At 41.3% G+C, this 26,746-nt stretch overlaps 1 protein-coding gene across 5 annotated transcripts in view; it reads left to right on the forward strand.

The window, feature by feature from the left end:
- XRCC4 (X-ray repair cross complementing 4) overlaps positions 1-26,746 on the forward strand; it is a 144,576-nt gene that overhangs the window by 59,292 nt on the left and 58,538 nt on the right. For all 5 annotated transcript variants that reach the window (XM_066569117.1, XM_066569118.1, XM_066569116.1 and 2 more), the window contains 2 exons: positions 2,157-2,309; positions 2,696-2,799. In XM_066569117.1, the coding sequence (XP_066425214.1) occupies positions 2,157-2,309; positions 2,696-2,799 (257 nt within the window). The remainder of the gene's footprint in view (positions 1-2,156; positions 2,310-2,695; positions 2,800-26,746) is intronic.

The following is a 26,746-nucleotide window of genomic DNA, read 5'->3' on the forward strand; positions in this document are numbered from 1 at the left end:
TTGTATTTGCAGCCACTGAGGTATTGGAGTGAAACCCAGCCAGCTCTGCTCTGGGCTCAGGTGGTGAATGCCTCAGTGAATCCAGAAGGTTCCACAGAGCCACCCCACCTGCACAATTAATGCATCTCTGTCCCCAGGACCATTGCCTTTTACCAGTCTCTGCTAAATCATCAGATATGCCACATAAAAGTGTATTTTAAAGGCTCATAACTTGCAAGTACAGCATTAATGTTAAGCTTTTGTGATATTCAGTGTTCTGCCAAATTAATGCCATTCTGTGTCTGGAGAATGTATCTGGATGTGGATAGCTTTGAATAATGGGGAAAAAAAAAATCAAAAAAAGGTGTTCATGTAAATGAAAACAATCATATAAGATTAACTGATGGCATACTACTAATTGGTTCTGCCCAGGGGGAAAAGTTAATATTCTAATTCTAATATTCAAGATGCTAATTTTTTTCTCCAGAGGCTAAAGAAATTGGCTAGTCTTGCAGTTGGTTTCTCCACTGTACTACTCACAGTCCAGGCAGCATCAGCTTCACTTCACTGGAAGTTTCCATTTATGTGGGTTTTCATCAGGGGATATCTTTGCAGCACTTAGGGACCCCACTGAAGTTATCTAAAATGGCACTTTTTTGGCCAAGTCAGCCACGTTTCTCCATATTTGGACCAGCCTCAACTGCTCCAACACAAACCAGTGCCTTGTCAAAGTAAAGGCAGAGAGCAACCACTTTCCCTGGCTTATGTGTGGGAGAGGGGATTATTCTAAGGGATTTGATACAGACAAGATTAGCATATTTTAGACAAAATCCTTTTTCCCCCCATTTTTACGTATACAGAAATAATTAATATCAAGCATGTCCAGGCTCTTCTGGGCCCTTTATTAGGGTTTATGGTTCTTTGTGAATTGTCTATTTATTCCCCACTAAACAGTTAACTTCCCTTTTGTAGGTGGGAAGTCTCCTGGTACTTGATTAGTACCTATGATCTTTCATTTAGGAATTATTGAACTGATCTGTATGGTAATGATGTTCTGCTATTTGCATTTAAATTAGATGAATTATTTATCAACTATCAAGCATATCCCTAAAGCACTGAACAGTAGGCTTAATACTTCATGAGATTTCACACATTTCACCACAACATAAAAATTGTGAGATTTCTTTCTTGCTATTGTCTTGCTTCCTACATCATATATGGGTTTGATCTGTGAACAAAGTAATTAGTATTTATGTGGGAAGTCTGTTGAAATCTCTTGCCTTATAAATTAATATTTTTAAAGTCTGTTACATGTCTGGGTTTAATAGCATAATAAGCATTCTAAACTTTTTTACAGCCTTGCACAGGCTGGTGAAAAATATGGTTTTAACTTATGACTGTTTACTATACTTACCATGATCAGTAAAATTATCAAGATGCTTATTTGCCTCTTGTGTACACAGCTAATAAAATGTTTTTGGTTCAAGCTAAGGACTGAAAGGTTATGAAATATAAGAATTAAATACAGAATTACATTTGCCACAAATCACTTGATTTGTTGTTGATCACTTGCTTGTATTCCAGTTTTGCTTATGAGACTTTATACACCCATATTCTTAATTTAATACTCCCATTTTGCTTCCTTTTATTGACATTCATCTACCCACACAGATCAATACTAAATTTTTTTAAAAACCTGAAGTGTATTTTCCTCTGAAGATATTAAGAGCTTCTAGGCATTTTTATATTTTGAAATTTTCTTTTCCTTTTCAAATATATTTCACACCAATGTGTGGTACAGATTTGAAGCCTCTCTAGGTGAATCATATCTGTTTATAATCTCATTATGTGATTCAGCATTGAAAATAAAGAACATTTGCCTGTTTAAATTTCAGTTGTCTCAGGTGGAGGTGTGCAAGAACCTACCAAAAAAAAAAAAAAAAGGGCATGAAAAGAAACGTTCACATCTGGGAACTCTCTTTTAGAAGCAGAGTTCATTGTTCATTGCACTTCCCTGTGGAAAAACAACAACAAAAAAGCTTATTCTGGCCTGTTTCAGACACAAGGGGCTGGACCAGTCCTGCGTGGTTTGGAGTGGGGATTCCTGGCCGGCCTCGGGACAGAATTGTCTTCTAGGAAATAGAGGAATTGGTCTAACAGTTAATTTTGTGCTGCAGGCTGGAAAAATGCGTGGAAGCTAAGGAGGAGCTGGAGGCAGACCTTTACAGCAGGTTTGTTTTGGTGCTGAATGAAAAGAAGGCAAAGATAAGGAACTTGCAGAAGTTGTTGAGTGAAGCTAAAGAATCCGCAGTGGATGCCAAGTGTGCAAGGTATTTAATTTCCCTGGGTTTCTTGGTGTGGTGCACATTTTGAGTTTAGCTTCGCTCAGTTTCCATTTCCCTGGCCCTGACAGTGAGTGACAGTTCTTCCTGGCTGAGTGCTGGGTTATCCAAACCAATCCTGGAAGTCAGGGAAGAGGAGGATTCTTTCTGGCATCCCTGCAAGCAGCAGCAGATTGCTGTGGGTGCTGTAGCCAAGAAGTGAGTGTTTGATGGATCTGTCCTGCTTTCTGCTGGGCTGCAATTGATTTTCCAATAAGATCATGTCCCTTCCCTTTCCATAGGTGGTGATTTCATACATATTCTCCCTGAATTATTTAATTCCTTTGAGAAACAAGAATGCCTTAATTTCTTTGCCTTTCTTTTGATGTTTTTAGGGATAGTATAGCTACTACTCAGGTGGTTGTAAAGAGAGAAAACAACTATGAAGCCAGCACTGATGAGGAAAGTGAAAATCCAGCACAGGCCTCGTTGCCATCAGGTAAGACAGAAAGGATTGTCTTTGTGTTATATCACAGACAGGCTTTGTGTGAATAAACCTTAAGGAAGGGAAAATACTACCTGACAGATTGCTCTGTGACAAGTCAGCCAGCAAGCCTTAAAAATACCTCTCCTGGAGCAGAGTACAATACTGGCATTTTCAAATTAGAGAGGGGAGGTTTAAAAGCAGGTTGCACGAGTGAAGGCACTGTCATTTCTTGCAAAGTGACAAATTACACACTTTGCAGAACTAATGACAGTCTAACGGTGTCTGAACCATCAACAATTCCATTTTAAATTCTAGGAATCATGATGTGTGTGCCATGATTGATAAAGTGTAAAAAGGTGGCTCCTGACAGTTTCAATAGTGTTTAAAAAGGGGAAAGAGGGGAGGTTTAACAGCTATAAAAAGAGCTGTGTGCATAAATGGAATGAAAGTGTATTTATAGCAGAATCCACTTTAATTTGTCAGAGAATTTTTGGCCTTGTGAAGATGCTCATGAAACTTAATCTGATGAATTTTTCCAGGCCTAGAGCCTTGTAAAGTGTGTGGGATGCAGTGATGGCCCATTATACAGTACAAAATATTTAACCATGAATCAGAATTTTGGAATGTTTGTGATAAACTAGTGGGAATACCCGGGGCAAATGCTATCAAAGTTTCAAACTGCATTGATAGTTGTAATCTGGTTTATATATATGTATAGATATATACACATATGTGTATAAAAATAGATACATAAACTTCCCTTCAGGTCTGCAAAGGTTGCTATGGGTTCTCTCACTGGAACTTTTTATTTCCACCACAGGTAAAGGTAATCCAGACAACAATGTTTTCCTGTGAAACAGCAATTTTCTGTGCATATTGAGAACTGGAAGTGTTTGGGACCCTGGTGCCAGTGGCAGAACAGCTTGGTCACTCATGTGGGCCTGTTTGCAGAGGAATTTCTGGTTTTATATAAAGTAGGCAGAGCTTCAGACAAGTGGAGGAAATTGTGATCACAGAAAGAAATAATTTAACGCTGCACTGTGCTCTCCAGAAGTCTTTGCTGTCAGGTGGTAATTGTTCAGTTCAGGTAACACGATGAGAAATTTGTTTTGTGAAAAGGCAAGGAAAAGTGGAAGGTGTGGAGTCTTCTAAGGTCAGTGGGGCCTAACTAGCTCAGTGAGGGTTTTGAGACAGAGATATGCATTTAATAATGAAAACAACACTCACTGCCCTGCTCAGGCAACCAGGAGGGACTGGACTGGAAAATACACCAGCTGTGTTTTTATTTTAGGTGCAAACAAAAAATGTACTTTCTTTTGTCTTTGAGGGATGCAGTCCTCAGGGTTTTGGTCCTGACTGGAAGAGTTCAGATGCAAAATTTGCAGATAACATGAAAAGACTATAAACTTAATGCTCGGGGTAGCACAGTTGAGTTTTTCAAGGCAACGGCACTGCTGAGCCCTCACAGTGAATATCCCTGAGGTCAGTTGCTGCTCCTCCTGTGTCCACAGCTTTCTGTCCCAGTCAACAATGGGAAAGCACAGCTGGGTGCTGAGTATCTGAAGTCTGTCCTAGAATTTTCACACTCAAAAAGAGGCAGACCATATCCATATGGAGAAAATAGTAATTCAGGGATGAGTGGAATGAGTGGATAATGAAGCTCAAAGCTACATGAAGCATCAAGGACTGTAAGACATAAAAGATAAGACAGATAATATTTGGGGTTTTTTTCTGTTTATCTTAGTTTTCCTATATTCTAGTTCATCACTGTATTTCTTTCCCTTTTGGACTTGAAATGTCATTGCAGGAGTCAACGAGAATTAGAAGATCATTGAGGTAGTTTCAGTAGATATTGGTGAAACCCACAATCAAGAGAGGAGATCATAATTAAAAAACTTCTTTAAAGGAAGGTGAAGGCAGGTGTGTGTATGCACACATAGATGCACAGTAAAAGTGCATTTGTATAGGTGCATGTCTAAATAATTCACTATTAATTGAAAAAGCAGCAGTGCTCAGCAAGTGATTTGGTTTGTGTTGGGAGGGGAAAACTTGTGGTGGTTCCATCACAAGATAATTCTGTTCTAGCAGCTCATAGGAATGTTACACAGAAGCTATGAAATCCAGACAAAATAATTTTCAAAATCATCATCACTTGCAAAATGAGAAAAATCAAAATCAGGATTTGTTGAACTGCAGAGTTTAAAACTCTGTCTTAAGGTTTTTCTTAATCACCAATAATTGTTCTTCTCCCTGAATTTTTGGGGCACTCAAATGCCAGGGTATTTCAGTGGATATGGAGGAAAAACTTGCTGATTATTAAAAGAAAACTGAATGACTTATTTATCAGTCTGGTGTTGATCTGATTGGAAATATTGTAACAAGATCCAATGAAGAGAAATGTTAAGAAAATGAGTAAGAATGATTCATTGCAATCTTTGTAAAGGGGCAGAATCTGCAGCCTAAAAGCTTACCTAAATTTTTTTCTTTTTTTTTGGCATTTCCAGTGCTATTTGTATGTTTGATTTATGGTTTGCTTTCTCACAATTTCTGCTTCATAGCTTAAAGCAAAGATCAGCTGAAAAGTGGTAGTTTTTGTCTTGCTTGCACACTGATGTAGTTAATGCTTTATATTGTAGAGGGAGAAATTAAAATTGAATTAGTAAGTATTTTAAAGCACTCAGAAAAACAGCTGATGAAAATCACACCCCTTAGAAATAGTACAATGTATACAAATAATAATATATTTATAAATAATACTGTGTGTGATTCTACAAAGGAGCTTTGCCTGCCATGCCATAAGCACGGGGGGAATTTACTTGAAATCTTGTTTAGGGCTGTGAATGTGAGGTTGAGAAAGGCACAGAGCTCCAGCTCTCACTGCAGTTTAATAATTTCTGAAGCAGCAGCTACAGATGATATGTCAGGTCCTTGAAATGCCTGTGAGCTCCTGCTTGAGAGAGGAAAGAGGAGATGAAGGAAATCCTGCTGCCGTTCCTCATGGATGGAGTGTCAGGAATGTTTCTTGGGAGCAGGACAGGGTTGGTTTTGCTTTGGCCTGTTGAGGTTTTGCTCCGGGGCTGGTGAGATTCTCAGAGTCACCAAACCCAGGTGTTTTCTGTAGTGGTGCTTCAGCAAAGCTCCCCCCATCTGGAGCAGAACTGGAAATATCTCAGAAGGTGTGGAGTGGGGTAAGGCTGTGGTTCCCTTCCTATGCTGGTGCCAACTGGACACAGTCATTCCTTAAGAGGGAAAAACCAAACCACAAGCCCCAGAAATCACCAGCCTGTGTTTCTCTTAGCCCACAGGAATGGGGGGGTGACTCAGCATGATGCCACCACACTCTGATGCAAGATGTTTCTGTCATTTTAGGATACAGAAACACTTACTCTGGTTAAGGACAACAGGTTCCTCTTTCTTCCCCTCTGCACTGAATCGTACTGCTTTTGTTTACTGAGCCCTTCCTCCTTGGGATCCTGAAATGGCAATATCAGTCTGATAAATCATAATTTGATATCATCGTTGGAAATAATGGCTTTGTCCTGCAAATCAGCTCCTTTTACTAACTGAAAAATGTTTTAGTGGTCCACTTGTCAGGAGGCTTTTAAAACATGAGCCAGGATGGGATAAATGTTCCCTCTCCCTGCTGCCTTCTGGGGAGCTTGAAAGGGAGATGGAGGGTAACAGTTTACTCTTCACAGTGCCTGGAAAGTGACCAGAAAAGAGAATATTATCCCTCCTCCCAGGTATATGACAAAACTGCAGGGAAAGATTTAATTATTGCAATCTACTGTAGATAGGAAGGATAACATAGCAGGTGGGATGTAGGAAGAAATTGTTTAATGATTTATTGTTATTTTCATTGATAAATGCTATTATATGTGTCTGCCTCTGGACAGAACAAGGCTGCTGTGCACCAATTTACAGTCAGATTGCTGGTTTATTTTCTCTTGTTCCCGAATTCCTTAGTTATATTTCACATTATAATTGGTAGAAGTTACCTCCCCTTAGGGTAAGGAGGGATGTCATGATCTGCCCTGTTGGATCAAATAAAATTTTATGATCTGTGTTTCTTGCCGAGTTGTGTGGAAATATTCCACATTTCCCCAGACATTCAGGGCCCACACTTTTCCGCATGTTTGATGATGAGGACGGGTTCAGAATTGGTTGTGCTAAAATCTCTGCAGAGCCCACAGTAAATAAGGGCAAGCACCTTGCCATCTCCCAGTGCCTCACCATGCAAATGTTCTCACCCCCTCCATTCAAGCTCCTGCCTTGGGGATTGTGTGTTATGCCCTCAGGACTTTGTGGCACTTTAAATTTAATTAGCTCTCCTGTGTAGTCCAATCCACTGATGGCTTGGTGCTGCTGGTTAATAAGCTTTGATCAAAGTTAATAATAATAAAAAAAGCCTGTTGTAACAGCACCCGGCTATGCTGTGCAGTTAAAGTTCCATCTGTGAAGGCTTCTCTTTAAAAGTCTGTTTTTAAGGAGTTTTAGTACTTAGCCATCTTTAATTTACCTCGGGTTTGAATTATTTCTCCTTTTGTCAGGCTGTAATTGAAAATGGTTCATCCTGAGGAATAATCTCATTTCCCTTTCCCTTAAAGCTGTAGATACCTTTTCTTTTCTTCTCCCTGAAACCTGATACTGATTTTTCCCCTCACAGCCTGATGGTTTTGTGCCTCTGAAATGCTTGTGGTGGCCAAACTGGTTTCCCTCTGTCTTACACCAGGTGTCATGGTCAAAATGCATTTGCAGTACAAGTATCAAAATGTTCCATGCCCCTTTAAAAATCCTGGTGTGAGTGTTGCACTAAGAGGGATTTACAACATATTACCATGACATTTTTCTATGAAAATTATCAAAATTGCTTAAATCTCTGCATGATCTCTACACACCTTCTTTCTGTTCCTGCTTCAGCATTAAAAGTGATGCAAATGAATGTGGTTTCCCCAAAATGAGTCATTTTTCAATGAAATTCTGTAATTGACAGAGGCAGATTTGTGCTTCATTAAGGCTGTTGAAAGTTTGGAGATAGATCAAAAAAATTAGAGCAGCTAATGATCACACCGCACAGTTAGGTGCAACAACATTGATTAATGTAAAATTTAAAAATGTTTGTTGTTGTATTATCCACGTACTACTAAATGTTACACATGAAAGAACTTTTATTTCCTTGGTGAGTTGTAAAATGTTTTCAAGTGCTATTTAATTTCTGCATAAATCGTCAAATTAACCGCCTTTAATATGTTTAGGTTAAATTGTAAGAGCCTTATTTTAGAATCATTTTCAGACCAAGCTGTTGATTACAAGCTTGATGCACACCCGTGAATCCAGTGTTGTTTTTTTTTCTGTCCTCAACTGAAAAAACAGGTTAATTTCAACAGTTCAGCAATGTGCACTTTGAACAGAGGTGGAATCATTTCATTTTTTGGGGGGAAGGGATTAATATGGTCACGCAAAGGAGAATAAGTGACATAAAATTCTTAGGTAAATAAGTCAGAATTAAATCCGTTAGTGAAGCAGTGCCTTATCTCCTTCCATGAATGATGGAATCATTTCCCAAGCCTCTTTTGACACCTGTTGGTAGAGAATTTACCTCCCCAGTTGTGAAACTGCAACATCAGTGGAGCTGGAGCTGTGCCCTGCTCTGCCTCATCCTCCTCCCATCCCAGCTGAAGAGCCATTGCTTATCAGGTGAGCAGGAAACTCCTGCCAGGGGCAATCCCCATTCCAGCTTCTGTTTCTGCTTTAGTCCACAGTCCCTGCATTTGTTTAGCACCCAGGGTAATGGTCCTTTTGGGATCTGGTGTAATTAAAGGAGCTGGCAGGGATTATTTTTATTACTCCAAATTATTCTTCAATACTTCTATTATGGACCACATCACTGTGCACTGACTGAATTCGGTGCACAGTGAAATGCAAGCCTGCCCAGGAAACCTCTGTCACACAATTTCATTTTGAACTTTATCCTCCCACTGTCCCAGGCTGCTCCAAGCCTTGTCCAGCCTGGCCTTGGACATTTCCAGGGATCCAGGGGCAGCCACAGCTGCTCTGGGAATTCCATCCCAGCCCCTCCCCACCCTCAAAGGGAACAATTCCTTCCCAGTTTCCCATCTGACCCTGCCCTCTTGCCAGTCGTAATTCAGACAAGAAGAAACAGCATCAAAAATATTCAGGTATATTTCATGATATACTGAAAACCAGATAATTGACATGCAGAAGACTCAGTACATTTGCATTCCATTTTTGAGAACATGTCTGTACTTCAGAAGAGCTGACATTTGGTTTAGCACTGTTGGCTCTTGGAGAAGGATTCTTTTAACAAGGAGAAGTATTGATTCTTGAGGAAGAAAGGTTCCTGAAAGGGTGGTGATCCTGAACACTGGGATAAAAACCCTTATTTTCAGCTAGGGCTGCCTATCAGTGCCGGCCAGCAAAGCCTGGATGCTGCAGGTGCTGGCACACCAGGGAGCAGCATATTCCAGCAGAGTTTGCTGTCACCTGAGGCTGCTCCAAGTTCTGTAACAGCTCCTCTGATGCAGAGTTGGGTATTTTGCAGGCTGCCTTCTGAAACTCCACATTTCCTGTGTGCTTTGGGTGGGGAGTCAGGCAGTGGGCAGCTCCCCAGTGCTGGGTGCACACACCAGTTTATTTTTTATTTGGACTTTGGATTTTTATATTTCCAGCATTTGCTCTGGCCACCTGTGCAACACTCACTGCCATAATTACCTTAATGACTTCCCAGCTGCATTACAGTGTCTCATCCCAGCAAACAGCCTGTGTTGATTAAAAGCTGAGTTGCTCAAGATTGCTCCAAGCCCTGTGGTTGTTCCCTTGAATTATTGCTTTTCCAGGTTAAAGCACACATCCCTGTTTTTAACTGGAAGTTTTCTCAGCCAGGCTGCACCTTGTGAGTCTGGTGGGTCTTGGCTGGATTTGAGAGTTGGTTTCCCTGTTTGGCTCTTTATTGTGTCTTTAAGCCCAGAGGAAACTTGATGGGAAACAGATTTTACACCTAAGAAAATGTCAAAATCATCAAACTATCTAAAAGAGGAATAGAAAAGAAGTTTTATTTTAGTGCTTTAAAACCTTTGAGTAAGAAGAAGGAAATCTCATTGCTTCATCTATAAATCATTAATGTAATAATCCTGTAAACTTTTTTTAAAACTTATTCCCTCCTCCTCTTCTCTACTGTCCCGCTTATTTTACTGGATATTTTTGTTATTTATGTCCATCTCAGGTAAAAGGTACTCTCCTAAAGTCACCCTCCTACCTTAAGCTTTTATTTTTAAGGTGGCACATAGATCAATCTAAAAGACACTGAGAGTGAGGTGATAAAATTGCACTAGAAAAATTTGCTTTACTCAGTGGAAACCATAAATGACAGCACTAAACTGAGATACAAATTCCACATAAATCACTTAGCATGTTGCCATACTTTCTGGAAAGTAGGTTTTTGGTTTTTTGGGGTTTTTTTTGGGGTTTTTTTTTTTGGTCAGTCATTGTATTGAAAGGCTGAGAAGTTCCTTTTTATCTTTAGGATGAAAAGCTCTTCTCAAGGACCTTTTTCCTCAATACTCATGATGCTGCATACATCACATGCACAGATTCAATGCAGAATATTAGAAATCTGTGAAACTTAGAAGGGAAAAAATGGCTTCAAAGGAGAAAAATGGCTTCAAAATAATCCAGGAACAATAGGCAAATGCCATCAGTAGTTATTATTCCAGATTTTGTTGTGCGTTTTGCTGCATTCTGCTCGGGTTTGAAGCTTCACCTGAACTCACTGGTTTATGTACAGCAGGCCAGGTGACCTCATAAAGGAGCTCTCAGTTACACACCCTCTGTCCAGGCAGGTGAAACACCAAATTACACACTCAGCAGCATCTTATTAGGTCGGTTTTTTTGTTTTTTGTTTTTTGTTTTTTTTTTTTACTCACTATATAAATTAAAAGTAATAAACAAATAAAGCCAAAGCAAAAGTATTTTAAACTCTTGAGTTTTGTTTTTTTTTTTTTTAATTAGGTGCAGAGAGAACCCAGTATACATGAAACACAGAGAGTGTGCATTTCCTCAGACATACAAATAACTTGTTTATTTATTGTTTTTTTCTTCTTAATATCTGATGAGTTTTACTCTGTTAGGACACACAAAACATGACACTTGATAACCTTACAGAGAGAGTAAAATCCATGAGATTCACAGCTTTACATTTATATTTAGGAAAAAAGGTGCAAAACCCACTATGTGCATCCTGACTATGATAACCCTTTCTTAGAAACTAAATATTCAATTTTTGTTTTAAAAATGTAGATTTAAATAAAAATAAGCTCACAGATTCATCTTCCCGCAGTTTTCATCTCCATTTTGCAAGTCTTTACCTAGCTTTGCTCCTGTTCCTGTGAGTTAATAGGCGTGATTGTGATCACCTGGGACCAATCACACTGAAATCATTGGGCCCTCTTTTAAATTCTTCCCAAATTTAAACCCAGTAATTCACTTTTCCAGAGAAGGTATCCCTGCAGTCAAGCTGCAAACCTCTTCTTCCCTTGCAGCTTATAAAAATGTCAGTAATAACTCATTTATAACTCATTACCAATTCTGTCGTGTGTAAAAAGGCACAATATTGCTCTTGATGCAAACAGAAATTTGGATGCTCTGTGAGCAGTTCAGAACATACTGTTCTGGAAATCTGGATATCTAAATTAAAATGAGTGACCATCTTAATTTATCTTTTTTTTCATATAATATGGGGTAAAATTTAAAGCTTTTTGTGTAGATATCAATTATGTCCAAATTCATCATAATTAAAATGAAACAAAAAAGGTCCATTACCATACATTTGAATGTACCAGTATTTTTAAATATGCTGAGAATATAATAAAAACTAAAACTTGGCATTGATTCCATGATAGTTTTTCTTAGCCTCTCTTAAGTAGTAACTCCCTCAATCATTTGAAAGCCACAATCAAAATAAATTAATGTTCAGTGTTGATGTGCATGGCAGAAAACTGGTTTACTATGCCCATGTCAAATGACTTCCAGGGCTTTCCTTTGTTCAGTTTGAGAGCAGAGTTTTTAGAGTTTTTTTATTTAATAAGGATATGAAACTTCCTCAACAAAGAAGTGAATAGGCAGCTCTTTGGTAACTGTGCCGATAGTTAAAAATCTCAGCTTTCAAGAGTACCAAAGTAATTTTAATTATTTAATGGGTTAATCCATCAGTAGCTCAGAAAGAAATTGGATGTAACCAGTTCAGGCAAGACCAAAAGTCTTAATTTTTTTCTCTGTAATGAACCTGGTTGTTTTCAGGTGGAGAAATAAATCCAGCTTGTAGGAGAACACCTTGGAGCAGGGTTTTGTCTCAGCTGAGACTGGGTCTTGCAGGTGTGCTCACCTGGCTGCAATGTTGTCCCAGCTTACACAGCCCCCAGATTTCCCTCTGCTGATCCCGCAACTGTCTCCAATTCCATACAGGAAAAGCAGGGTTTATTTGGGATTAGCCATACTGTGAGCTGTTGTCTCAGCCAGGAGAAAAACATCTCTTTAATCTATAGCCAGGTGTTGGATTCTCACAAGGATATTCATTACCTGGGTTCCTGGGAGAGGAGGGTCAGGTCAGGAGTATCTGATTGCCAGCAATTTCCTTGAGACCTTTCCTGGTTAACCTGTCTGTAATCCCCAGGGGTTCTTTCAGGGGCTGATGTTGGCATTCTGGCACTCTCCATGGGTTATTTGAATTTTGTCCCACCATCTTCATGTGGTGTGAGTGCACTTCATCTGCTCTAAGCTTCAAAGTAATTAAAAAAAAAAAAAAGAGAAAGTCTAAATATAAAATACAGCTGTTGTATACTCCCTACTTGATTGTTTACTTCATTACACCTCAACAAATATTAACTTCTCTAGTTAGGCATGAAATTTGGTCTACTTTGGGAACAGTATCATTAACCAAATGGCTCACTAGTACAGCTTGTTGCTCCTTCAGGAAGCATCAAAACACTTTGGGTGCAATCTTTCAATTCTAGCAAGACTTAGAGAATTTTGATGGAGGTGAAATTTTCTTTTGTTGTTTTTGGTGGGTTTGTTTTTTCTTTTGTTTTGTTCTAGAGGTGAGGAAAAGAAAGCAGAAACTCCATGGAGCTGCCCTGTGGCCCAGGGGAGAGGGAAGGAATATGTGATAGGATTTGGGACACATCTCAGGGAAGTGAGGCAGTGGCTTCTTGCATCATTGATCAGTGTGTGAGTGAGGGGAATGAGGATGAAGCAGGTGCCAAAATGTGTGTGTTTGTGTTGGAAACAGCATGCAGGGTGTCACCCGACGGAGCCCCTAACATGTGCACAGGGTGCAGTAAGCGACCTTGGGGAAATCTCCTGGAAATGCTGATTTTTCCAAAGCAGTTGCACGTTGTGAACCCCTGAATATCCCTTGTTAGGTAAGACCCTTTGTGCTTGGTTACCAGTTACTCCTGTTTTCCACGTGTGGAAGGCTCACGGTGTTTTTTGGTTGGGATTTGCAGGAACACCCCCTTGGTGCGAGAAGGAAAAGATATATAGGATGTGCAAAATGACAAGAATATTTGGTATATAAGTAATTCTCGTGGCCAGCCTGTAAAAGTCCCACAGAATCCACGAGACAGGGCTGTGTGTAGATCACACAGACTGGTTTGTGTTGTGAGGCACCTTGAGGATCACTCAGTGCCATGGCAGGGACACCTTCCCCTGTCCCAGGCTGCTCAGCCCCAGTGTCCAGCCTGGCCTTGGGCACTGCCAGGGATGCAGGGGCAGCCCCAGCTGCTCTGGGCACCCTGTGCCAGGGCCTGCCCACCCTCACAGCACCCATGGTTCCCACCTGGCTGCTTTTATTTGAGTGAATTTCCTCATAGCACGTAAGAAGCAATTCATTTTGTGTTTAGTCCTCGTGCTGAACAGAGCCTTTCCTTAGATCAGAATCAGCTCCTCTCCATTTCCTGTGAGACACTGACTGCCATCAGCTTCCATCTATGTCCAGAGGTGAATCATCACCTCTCACCCTTACTCCAGCACTGCTCCTGGGCTCAATTAGCCCTAAGAGCACTGGGCTCATTGCCTGTCCTTCACCAAATCTGTCCCTTGCTCAGCCCTGGCTCTACCCAGCACTGTTTTCAGCCTGCCTGAAGACAGAGTTCCCTGATTCCCTCACTTGACAACAACAAATCTGAGTCAGAATTCCCAGCCATGTCTCCAGGTGTGCTGAGCAAACCTCCCCACAGAACACTGCTGCCTGTTTGTGTGGCTGCTGCCTGCAAAACGAGCCTTTGTGCAGCAGGTTCAAAACATGTTGATGCTCCAGTGGAAGGTGCTTGTAAATTGCACCTGGTTTGATTTCAGTTCTGTTGAGCAAACAGGTCAATTCCAATATCATCACCTGGCTTGACTGGTAAAGGAAAAGAAAATTTGGGGATTGATGTGAAATGCAGATGGACTTTTAGGTTAAATGGATTTTCAATCATTTCACTATAGTGTCATTCATTTTTGATGTGAGCTGCTCTATTTTTACTTCACCTTGCTGTTTTTTCTGTCTCTCCCATGTCTAAAACTATTTCATTAACCAGTGAAATTTAGGAACATGTTCTGCCAAGTTTCTTTAACTTCTGAGGACATTAACAAATCGCTAACCAACCACAAAATGCCATCAAGATGCAGAAGAAATTTAAATACACCTCCTCTCTGCATGCCCAGGAGGGATAAGCTCCTATTGTGCACTTAGCTTTTCATCAAAGTGGAGAACAGAGAACTATTTTCTTTCTGGAAATTGTAGTTTAAACTTCCCAGAAATGATTGAGTCTTACAGCTTTTAGGGAAATGTAAAAAGTGCTTCTGCCCACCAAGGACTTCATAAAGATTTTTGGCACTTGTGACATGAATGCATCTGTCTTTTCCTTGTGATCAGAAACGGAGGCAGGCTGTGAATGATGGAAATGTGATCTTCAATTCCCCACTTCCCTCTGCCTAAACTAATTTTTTTTCTTTTGAGAGAGAGAATGAAAGATGTTGCACAGGTAGCCATCAGACTGAGCAGCTGTCCTCAGTTATTGCAGGCTGATGACACTGACCACATCACACCAAGGGTAAAATCAGATTTCTGCCATGAGTCCTTACATCTTGGGAGCCTTCCCCATGAAGCAGGGCAGGAATTAGAAGATTCCCAACAGAGGATTTTTGAGGGCTATGAGTGCTTTCAAGCAATCCTTACAATATCTGAATCACAGGATTGATGGCAGTAATTTCCAGAAAGCATCATCAGCAAGCTCAAAACTGTGATTAGCGTTTCGTTTGTGAGTGAATTATGTCACTTTCTAGGCTACTGAGCTGCTTCCTGATGCTTTATTCTTTACTTGGTTGCAACACTTGGTTCAGGAGCTGCCAAATGAAAAAATCTACTCTCTTTCTAGGCATATGACCATCAAAAAGCTGTTTCAATGGCTGGGAACCTCCCAGTTGGCATCACAGCACAGCTGAATTTTGATATTCTGAGGAAAAAATAGGCAGAAAATCACTGGAAACAGGCATCATTCTCACTGCACCCTGAGAGAAGGAGGGTCTTGTCCACCTCACAGAAACATGGAATTGCAGATTCATTGGTTCACTAAGATTGGGTGAAACATCAAAGATCATGGAGTCAGATGGTGAAGCCAGCACTGCCGCATCCCTAAACACCACATCCTCACATTTATTGAACACTTTCAAGGATGATTCCACCACTGTCCCAGGCAGCCCATCCAGCACTTGAAGACCCTTTGTGTGAATAAATTATTCCTAGTACCCAAACTAATCCTCCCCTGGTGCAACCTGAGGCCATTTTCTCTTGTCCTGTCTCCTGTCAGGGGGCAGAAGAGATCAACCCTCATGCTGCACCTTTGAGTTTTGGAGAGCCAAGGAGAGGAGGCGGTTTATTTTGGATAAACTAAGGATGGAAGACAAGCAGCCATCCCATGGTAGGCAGTTTTATGTGCACTGGAGGTATTTTATGTACAGGGAGAGGCCAACTGTGCCACTGAAGTGTCAAAGACACTGGAGAGCTGCACGGAGCATCCAGATAAGCCAGCACTTTCAGGAGATACTTATATTTTATGGCTAAAAGACATTAAATAGTTTCCTAAAGCCCCAGCCCCATTAAGGATGTGTCTGCAGCCTACTGAGGAGAATTTTTACTGCATGAATGATGGAAAATTGCCTTAAAATAAATCACTGGTGAGTTCCTTGTGTTTAGCTGGAGGGAAAGGAATGGGCACTGGAGATGAGCCTTGGTGGGGCAAGAGGATATAATCCTCAGTTCCTGTCTTCTGGTGGGAGAAAAGCTGTTAAATTCATGGTACAGATCAGAGATTTTGCAGCTCTAAGGTGGGAACAATGTCTGTTTCACTTTGTGCTGCTCCATCCTTCGGCAGCAATGAGTACTAGCAGTAAAGGACAGAACAAGATGCATTTTGATTTAATTTTTTTTTCCTTTATTTTTTGAAAAATGGGACATCAGACAGGAAAAAGTGGCACTGCATTTTGGTGAGATTAAGCTATTTCCCACTTCATTCTCCTCACTGTGGCTTGCTGGAATTACTGCAGGAGAGTTGTGACATTTATTAATAGCAGCCAGTGGCTCAGTCAGTGCTGACCCTTATCCTGGCAGCAGTGAATTAACCCTGCTGTGTATCCATGTCCTTTGTCTGGGGTGGGAAACTGGAAGGGAAAACAGACCCCCAAATCCTTTCTTGCAGCAGCCTGGTGTTTCAAGAGCTGAGCTTCTCCCACTGGCCCAAGCTGCTGTCCCCATTCAGGACAACACTGACATTTTTAATTCATGTCTGCTTCTCGGAACAAGTCATCCCCTTGTTGCTCATGGGCCTGAGAAACTTTAAAATCCCTGTCTGGCAGACAGGAGGTGGCTTTATTTTCCTTAGATATCCTTGGATAACTAGATCAACACAGTTCTTGTTATCAGCTGGAATAGTTGTTATTAGTGAAAACAGTGTTAGAGGAAATAACAGGTATTTTTGTAGCGAGGGTTCCTGAGGGTGAATGGTGAAGGCACAGAGCATTTTCCTTTTTTAAACCACCAAAACAAGAGGCTCTGATGTGTGAGCATGCAGGCTAGCAGCAGTCCAGGGGCCAGCAAACTCTATGGCCTGGGAGCTCATCACAGATTTTAGGGATGTCCTCCCAAAACTGGTCACACAGCTCTCTTCAGCCTTTCCAAGGCTGGGAAAGATTTATTGTATCAAATAGAATTTCATATCCCAGCATAGGTTTGGTGTGTTAGCAGTTTAAAAACTGATGTTTTAGTCGTGGTACTGCTTTTTTCCTTCTCCTTCAGGGGGGAAAAGCAGCAATGGACCTTAAGCTCTTTCATGTAATTTAAAAGATTCATATGATAAAATTCATATAATAAAAAAGAACAAAGCTGCTGTGTGCAGGTTTTGTGGGAGAGGGAATGGTCAAGAAGGATTCTAGGTGTTTCTCAGGTAATGGTATTACTCAGCTGCCTTCTCAGGAAACACAATTTGAAGTGACTGCGTTCATGCCCAGCATGCAATTAGCCTTTTTCTTTGTTTTGTGCATTTCACCAGCAAGCTCTATCCCAGAATAATACTCTGAATTCTCAATTGGTTTAATTCATTATGGTTCCATTAACTTCCAGAGAGGCTGCTCTGGCTTATTCTGGCCCAAAGTGTTCAGTTCTGAACGTGCAATAAAAGTGTTACTCATCTGAGCAGCCGCTATTCACATCAGCACTCTGTGCCCAGTCCTGGAGGTTTTAATGTGGTTTTTGTTGGTCAACAAAGAGGGTGTTGTGTGCACGGGCAAAGATTAGATGTATCTTTCTCTGCTTTTGAGCTCTGCTCTGACGTTTTTCACTCTTCTGCACAGTGTTCCTCTCCACGAGGAGTCAGACCAGACTGGCCTTCCTGGCAGGCAGGGTGCCAAAATAACACCCAGTACCAGCAACCATGGGACTGAGGGCAGCACTGTGGAGCCTTCTCAGCTCCAGCTGGAGCACACAAGGAAAATATTTTTTTGAATGTCTGATTTGGAACTCTGTGTGATTTCTTTTTTTTTTTTTTTTTTTCTCCTTCCTCCCCCCCCTTCTTTTTTTTTTTTAATTTAGGTATATCACTATAATAATGATTAATCCATTCCGATAAAAGAAAATTGCAGGTTCTCAGACGTCTTTTTAGACAAGTATTATGATGATTAGGAACGATGTTAGGTAAAGGCAAAAATTCTAGCTTTAAATAATATCTGCGTTGTTTTTTCCTAAGGATCAGGCTGTCAAACACAGCACTACTCAGGACAGCTGGAGTAGGGAACCTTTCATTTGAGAAAATGTGATACCAAGAATCTCTGTTTTACTTTTTTTTTTTCCTGGAAAGAGTGAAAAAAAATCAAATCATATAATATTTTCTGCTAATAGAACCTTGTTATGGTTTTATGTCATCCCACACATCACCTGCCTAACCTAGTGACTTTATTCTGCTTTTACTGTTAGTGAGCTTAATTCTTCATGTCTTTGTAGCCTGCAACACCGTTTTTTTCTCTTGGTTCTCTAGAAAAATTCACAAAGTAATTCATCCTTTCCAACATCTTCAGCAAATTTCTCTGGAAATAACCCACTGACATTCTTCCTTTGACGACATTGTGTTTTTACAGTATTTCATCACTAGGGTTTAGCATGTGGTTTATATCACACTGATCATCCCTTGATATTTTTCCTGAAGCAAGGTGCCAGAGGAAAAACTCTTTTCAGTCCAAACCAGTCTGTTTTGTTGTGGTGGGAAAAGGAGTGTGTGTTTACACACCCTTTGTATTTAAATCCCATTTTCTCTAAGCTTTATTTAGTTAGGGGGAGACTGTATTACTTTTTGTAATCAAACCTTACCATTACAGTAACTGTTGTTTTGGAGAAATGTCAGGAAGTGTTTAAAATTTCCACAGGGCCTTAATAATTTAAATGAATTTTTGATGGTAAAGGGGCATGAGAATTGCCCAGTGTAATGAAATTACAAAAATACATTAAATATAGAAAAGCATTTTCTTCTTGCATATAGATATTTTGAGCTTGCATGAAATATTAAGCAACCATAAATTATCCCTATATATAGATATATTTTTTTTAGAATCACTGCACATGGATGGAGGGGTAGAGGAATTGCATCAAGCTTTGCCAGTCCAGGCTGTGTTTCACCCTTCAGTAACCCCTCAGGCAGCTGATACTCTGCAAATTTCAGCAAAACTTAGTAGGGAGACTCTTTATCAGAAGAAAATACCATGTTTCCTGAGCTTGGGTGTTTGGGGCTTGTGTTTCCAAGCGGGTTTGGAGGTTTGGGTGATCAAGCCCCTGTGATTCCCATTTTAATAAACAATTCTCCTGGTGCCTCCTGGCCCTGGTGGCTCGCAGGGACATCGGCTGGGGGAGGATCTGTGGAACATGAGCACAGCCCAGGGCGTGATCCTGTTTTTTCTCCTGCAGCTTTTGCCATATGGAAAGACTATCCCGGAGTTAGTGGTTCCCAGGGGAGCAGGGCCAGTCCTGTAAGGAGTCTGGCCATCACACACACTGACCTCACCCTGCATCCTGGCTCTGCAGCTCTGCTGTCTGACTGACTTGTTTGCCATGGTCTTCTGCCATCCATCTCCACCACTGCCCTCTGAAAAATCCCTGAGGATGTCCCAGCTCATCCACTCCCTGTGCACCACAGGTGTTTTTGTGGTGTGGGTTACAACTCAACTGATGTTGAGCTCCTTCCTGACTGCGCCCTCTCAGTGCTGGGCTTTGCTCATGGTCACAGCCCAGCCAGACCAGGCGAGCCCTGCAGATGTCCACGTGAAGCAAAGCAGCCCAGGTCAGGGTGTAAAAACAGCTCTGGGCTCCTGCCACAGGTGTCCCAGTCCATTCACAATGAATAATTAATGGTGGCTGTGGATGTGTCTGTGTGAGTGTTTAAGAGCATCTAAATAGAAGTTGTTACAGTTTAAACCAACTTCTCCATTCTGATTGAGACCTGGTGATTGATAATTTTCTGTTCGTCGTGTATCAACGCCGGGGCTTCATGTTCATTGTTCAGTAAGTGTTGTAATAAATATTAATGTGTTGCTGCTCTCAAAGTACTTACTGAGATCTTTAAAATTCTTTAAATATGCCCTCAGAGCCTCTTAGGGCAACCAGAATTACCTGTAGCATTTTCCAAAGCAGAATTATCCCGTGATGTTGATTGAGATTGTGCCAGTGCATCTGCCATAAAAACATTAATGTCATGTCTGACTGAGGCACCTTCCATGTTCATCATTTCTGAATCCATTTACAAAGACCTTAATGGCAGCTGTATATAAAGACATGCCATAATGACATCTTAAATGCTGTCTTTAAATTCACAGCATGAAAAGCCTTTTAGGAATACGGTATGACAAAAAAAAAAAAAAAAAAAGCAGAGAGCTGACAGCAATTTGTAGATAATACTCATGGTATGTCTTTTATTAAGTGGAGATTTTATATTGATTACAAGAGAAATAAATGGGCCCAGAAAGGTAATAGTGTAAATAGAACTTTGTTCCTAGTGAATGACATGTGAGACTTCAGTTCAGCTTCCTCATTTTGCAGGAAATACAGGAAAATGCATAGCAGAGTTTGGAACTGTATCAGCTGGTTATACAAAAGTAAAGAATACACAGCATAAATAAAAGATCTAGAGCTTGTTAAATTCGGGGGAAAAAGAATGTCTATACATACAAAAAGCACAATATAAATATACCAAAAATCACTTCTGCAGCAAAGGTTATTTGGAAAGGGCACGAGCTTCTCATGGAACAGTCTTTGAGAAGGAAAGGCTTTGAATAATTCTGTCACTTTCTGGGCAATGATCTGCTTTTGCCAGTCACCACAGTCTCCTCAGTTTGTCTCAAAGTTTGCTAAAGGCAGAGAAAGAAAAGGAGAATGGATATAAAAGAAGGCAGTCCAAAATCTCACAGGCTTCACCTCAGATTTTTGACAATCATCACTGAAGAGTAGAGGATGCAAAGTTTGGCTTTCCTGAGGTTGTCATGTTGAACTTCCCGATTTTTCACTTCATTTTTCAAGACATTGAATACTTTGGGCAGTGCTTTAATCTCTAAAATGCTTCAAATAAAATTTTTGAAAAGGCCAAATCACATTTAATATCTAAATTTGCTTCCTTAATTACGTCACAATGTCAACGTCACCTTCGGTCCTGTCAGAAGCTCTGATTGGGGCATTAATTGGGGTTTTCACTCTCAGCATTGACTGAAGGGTGATGGGCACATTTTATAATCTTTTGCATGCTGAAAAATCACGTTGGCCATCAGAGTGGCTCGTGGGCCATTAGATCTCAGATTTTCTTGTGTCTGAGCCTTGCTCCACAACACTGGCCTTCTCCTCGTGCCTGCCCACCCCAGGAATCACCACTTCCCTTTTACTCATCTCGACTTTTGTCCTCTGACAATGACATTTTTGACTGATTGGGCTCTGTGCTGTCATTAATTCTGTGTGTTCACATGTAAGGACAGTTTTAAAGTGGCTGGTTTGTATTCCAGGGTTAAAGCTGTATGTTGATATGGAGGGGGCACAGGTCTTGTGTCACTGATTTTAGAGTGGGTTATTGTAAAGCTTTAAATCTGTCTTTTTCTCTAAAAGATGTAGTGCCACATATTTATGTTGCTATTTTATCTCTAAAATAGCACCATGTATTTATGTTGCTGAGTATAAAAAAGTAGCAAAATCCTTTCTGTTCTGAACGTAGTATTTGTTTAAATATTTTTGTGCTTCCTTACAAATATAGAGTGAAATACAGGCAACCAAAGTTCCTGTTTAAATAGGTTTCTATTTTAGTTTCTTTTTTTTATTTTAGATTTTTCCATCTGAAATGTTTTCTCTACCTAAAGTAGAAATACCTATGCAAAAAACTAGAATGTGCAATACAAATGAAAAAATCTTAGGCTTATAAGTACATGATCAAATTATTGGTAGAGGTTACAAACCTATCCACCAAAAAAATGCCATCATTATGAAAACATACATTTTCCAGGGTTATGGCCTCCCTTGAGTTGTATTGATTTCTTCACAGGTTGTTTAATGGGGAAAGAAATCATTCCTGTGGCAGAGGAGTCTGAGCTCCAGGGCACTGGGGGGGATGTCCCGAGTGCAGCTCACACTTGGGTTTTAAGGCTGCCTTTGGTACACAGGGGGAAATCTCTCAGTCCATTCCCTGGGAATCCCATAGAGTTCCTAGGGAATTAATTGTGTGTCAGGATGTTGATCCTCCCAACCAGCTCTAATCAGAGAGACCAGGTAGTGCAAAGACTGCTCAAGCACCAGGGCGACCCAGTGCTTTATCCAAAGGAGTAAGAAAATAAATTTAACAACTGGTGGAATCACAGAATCATTTATTCAGGTTGGAAAATCCCTCCCAGCCATGGAGTCCCAGCTGGGCCCAGTCCCCATCCTGTCCCCAGCCCAGAGCTCTGAGTGCCACCTCCAGGGGACACCTGCAGGGCTGGGCACTCCAAACCCCCTGGGCAGTGCCAAGGCAGTTCCTGAGCCCCCTTTCCATGGGGAAATTCCTGCTGTGCCCACCCTGAGCCTGCCCTGGCCCAGCCTGAGGCCGTTCCCTCTGCTCCTGTCCCTGGTCCCTGGAGCACAGCCCGGCCCCCCCGGCTGTGCCCTCCTGGCAGGAGCCGTGCAGAGCCACAAGGGCCCCTGAGCCTCCTTTGCTCCAGGCTGAGCCCCTGCCCAGCTCCCTCAGCCTCTCCTGGGGCTCCGTTCCCTTCCCAGCTCCGTTCCCTTCCCTGGCCACGCTGCAGCCCCTCCATTGCCTGCGTGAGGGCCCAGAGGTGCCCCAGCCCTCGAGGTGTGGCCTCAGCAGGGCCGGCACAGGGACGGGCCCTGCCCCGCTCCTGCTGCCACCCCAGGGCTGGCACAGCCCAGGGCCATCGGCCTTCTGGGCACGCTGCTGGCTCAGAAAGTCAAAATAAAGCTAAATAAAGTCAAAAGGCTTTATTACCTACAGATCTTGCAGTGGCTGTTGTGTATTTCTGCATCCAGGTCACACTGAGTGGAGAATCACAGGAGTAGCAGCAGCTCTCACTACATGCATGAGGGGTTGTGAGACTTACTGTTGGTATTAATGCAGAAGCATTACACTATTTATTTTTTAAATAGTGGTTATGATCAAATTTGTTACTTATCTTCACATCCCAAACAGCAGCACAGGCGACTGTTACCTGCAGAGATTGTGGAGTCCCCAAAAGTGTCCCAGGCCAGGCTGGACAGGGCTTGGAGCAGCCTGGGACAGTGGAAGGTGTCCCTGCCCATGGCAGGGGTGGAACTGGATGAACTTTAAGATCCCTTCCAACCCAAACCATTCCACAATTCTGTGGTTTCATGACTACATAAAGGTTAACAAAATAACCACTGACTAGCTTGAAATCGGTAAATAATGTTGATTATTCATGTACTTCTTTAGGACTGACTTTCAGACCTCGGGCTCTACATCCACGCAGCCTGGGGTTAGGGATAATACTGATTTATGACATGTTGGGGTAACTTTAGAGGTGATCATTGGAAGCCCCTCCACTGCTGGTGCCAGGGCCTGGATCATCTGGGCGGGCTGAGCCACATCAGCTCAGACACCAGAAAATCCAAGTCGAGCAAAAAATGACGGGATTCCAGGCACGAGGTTTATTCTTTATGAGCCTGGTGAGAAATTACTCTGGGCTCCACTACCTCACGTTGAATTGAGACATCACAGACCAGAAATCTTTCCCAAAGTGGCCTCATGATTTCAGCCCTTGTGTCTGCCTGCTTTCTTGTTTTGTTTGCTCGACCTGCGTGGTGCTTCACACCCCCTGGGAGTTATGTCCAGAAGCCTCCTACCTCCACCCTGGGTGGTACAGATGATCCAAACGGGACATCCCGGGAGCCCAGAGGATGACTCCAGCAAACAGGCACACCCGGGACACTGAGCTCATCCAAACCTCTTCAAACCACGACCTTTCTGGTGCTGATGCCTGGGCTTGGATGTGCTTGTGTACTGGATGACTGCATCCAGCCATGGTGCACAGAAAATCAGCCTTAATTCAGAGGTTTGAGGAGATTGGAGGGCCAGAGAGGGAGGAAAGGTCCGTGCAGTAAATCAGGAATTGCAGTGGATTGTTGAAAAGCTGTTGCTGAGCAGCCTAAAGCTTGTCCCCAAACAGCCCCTGGCCAAGCCTAAAAGCACCTCAGCATCTGAGCCGCCAGCTTTGGTGCTGCCTCTGTCAAGCACCCATGGAAAATAAAGCAGGGAAAACATTGTCAGGAGATTTTAGATTGGTAGGAGATTTTAGACTGGTGGGAGATTTTTTAGGTGTCAAAATTGAAATTGCAAAATGCAAAGCCATACACACCAGGGAAGATCTGAGCACACCCCAAAGCTTTCTCTTTGTGCTTTGAGGGAGGTACTAACTAACAGGGGCTAGAGGCACTATAAATTTGTAGTATTTTCAAGCAAAATCATAACCTTTAGCAATGATTGTAAGCAGGGACTTTTTTTAGAATTATAATACTACTGCATTATTTTTGGCAAAACACATTGATGTGGATTATTGAAAATTGATATCTCTCATCTGATTATGTGGTTCATTGAAATTTCCCTTCTCAAGGTATTTTGTAAAAAAAGAGGGATTTCTATTACAGATCATGGTTTTGATGATTAAAATTAATGAGCTCCCTCAGAGTCTCTTGGATGTGTGTAAAATGCATTCTTTTTTTATCCTCATATATTTTGATAGATGGAAAGAGACTTTTTCATGCTTCACGACCAAACTTATTATTTGTGTGTCAAATTTACCTGAATATTTTTCCCAATGTAGTTTCACCACAATGTGAGATGGCAACAGATGAGCACCTGAGTTATCCCCAATAAATAAGCATTGAGAAGGAAACCTTATGGCAAACAGATTTTACCATAACTTGGTTGGTTTCCCTGCAGGTTTGAAATGAGGGTGTTTTATGTGGGATTTTTGTTTGGCTTGTTCTTTATTTGCTTTTGGTTTTTTTGGTTTTTTTTTTTTTTTTAATAAAGCTGTTGTATTTAAAAAGATTTTAGAAAAGGATGATGTCAGGAAAAGGATAGACTTTGCAGATAGAAAACTCAGTGGTAATACAGCCTAGAAGGGTGAAATGTAAACTTCCTCACTGAGCTGAATACAATTTATAAATTTTGTATAGCTGGAACTAAACTTCTTGCTGGAGTTGTTTTAAAATGTGTCTTCATAAACACTTCCCATGGAGATATTCTTTGTAAAAATAAATGTTAATAACCAGCTGACAGAGAATTTATGGAACCTTGGTCTCAGCTGCCTCTTGGCCCCAGGGGATTATGGTACAGTAAACCCAAATTTATACAAAGAATTAAATATACCGTTGGGCAGGACAAAAGGAACAGGGAACGCCTTTCACTATTTTCATAAAATTAATATAGTGACATATTCCTGTTGCTTTCACTGCAGCAGATGCATGGACTGTAAATACTAATGTTTAATATCTCTGAATGATCTAAATAAGTCAATTCCCCGTGAAACATGCCAGGATCTGTGCACACGGGGGTAACTTCAGAGTAGGTGGGAATGGTGTTTCCTCAACTGCCTGTCAGGAACGACTTAATCCTGCTTTGCAGATATTGCCTCTGCATCCCTGGGATGTGTTAATTTCCATACCCATTCATTTAGAAGGCTCTGCTGAGACTGTCAAAGAGATGCTAATTATCATCAGCCACGGTGATCCCTGGGGGATTATGCTGGGATTGAGGAACCAGGGAATGGCTGGAGTTACAGTCAGGGATTAAAGTGATGAGTTCTGCTCCCTCTCTGCTTTTTCCTTTCTCTGGCAGCCCGGGGGACAGCTCTCACAGGCAGTCCTGCTGCTCTCCAGGTGCCTCTCAGCCCATTCTGTCTAATGTTGCTGCTGATTTTAGGTTAAATCAGCAGCTTTATTAAAGGAGCAGAACTTGGGAGTCCAGTTGATTAATTCCATGGAGCAACACATGCTGCCTGGAGTTAGGCAGAATTCAGCCAGGGAGTTCTGCTCTGCTAACAGGAGGGCTCTGGGAGGAATTTAGGGGAGTTACAATAGTGTTAATATCTGAAAATCTGGACAAATTCTCCTAAGTCTGATGAAAAAGCTGAATTTTCATTCAGAAGATAAATAAAAATGGTCAGAATTCTGTGCTGCTGTTGATGAAATCTCCAGGATAGCAGATAATTTCAAATGAAGGCTTTTCTTCAGGATAAATGCCTGTCCTTTAAAAATATTTCCTGTTCTATAGCAATCTGAAAAAGCCCTTTTATTCTTTTTTTTTCCTTCTTTCTATTTTTTTTTAATAACTACGAGTTCTTTATTGTGATCAAACTAATTTCATTTAGTGGTGCAGGCTGAAAATGTGAATGTTCTTTGATACCATTTAATCATTTGTTATGTCCTGACTATATAACAGCAAGGTGAGGAGAAGTAATGTCTGTCATTGAGATTCCTGTAGGTAAAATCAGATGAATTGCAGCTTTTTTTTCTTGCTTGTGGTCCATCACTCATAATTTGGACATCAGGAATGTGTATTCTGTCTGTGTGAAGCTAGGTCATTGTAGGCAAACAAATTCCTCAGTTTTGGAAAACTTCTGGCTGCTTTTTGCTTGCTTTGGTCCCTGTTTATATTTTTTATGGCAAAGCTAAGGTTTTGATGCTGATTTTAGCCCTTTACTGCTGTACTGAGAGGATCTGGATCCTGTTTTCTCAGTGACACTCTCATGAATAATTAGGCAAGGCTAAGCTGTAGGATTTTTCATTAGAGGTGATGGGGTACACAAACGAAGATGCACAGAGTTATTGCTTTTTTCACACTGAAAGGTGGATATGACAGATTGGAAGGTATTTTTTTTA

Source organism: Molothrus aeneus, chromosome Z (assembly GCF_037042795.1).
Source record: "Molothrus aeneus isolate 106 chromosome Z, BPBGC_Maene_1.0, whole genome shotgun sequence".
Classification (NCBI taxonomy): Eukaryota; Metazoa; Chordata; class Aves; order Passeriformes; family Icteridae; genus Molothrus; species Molothrus aeneus.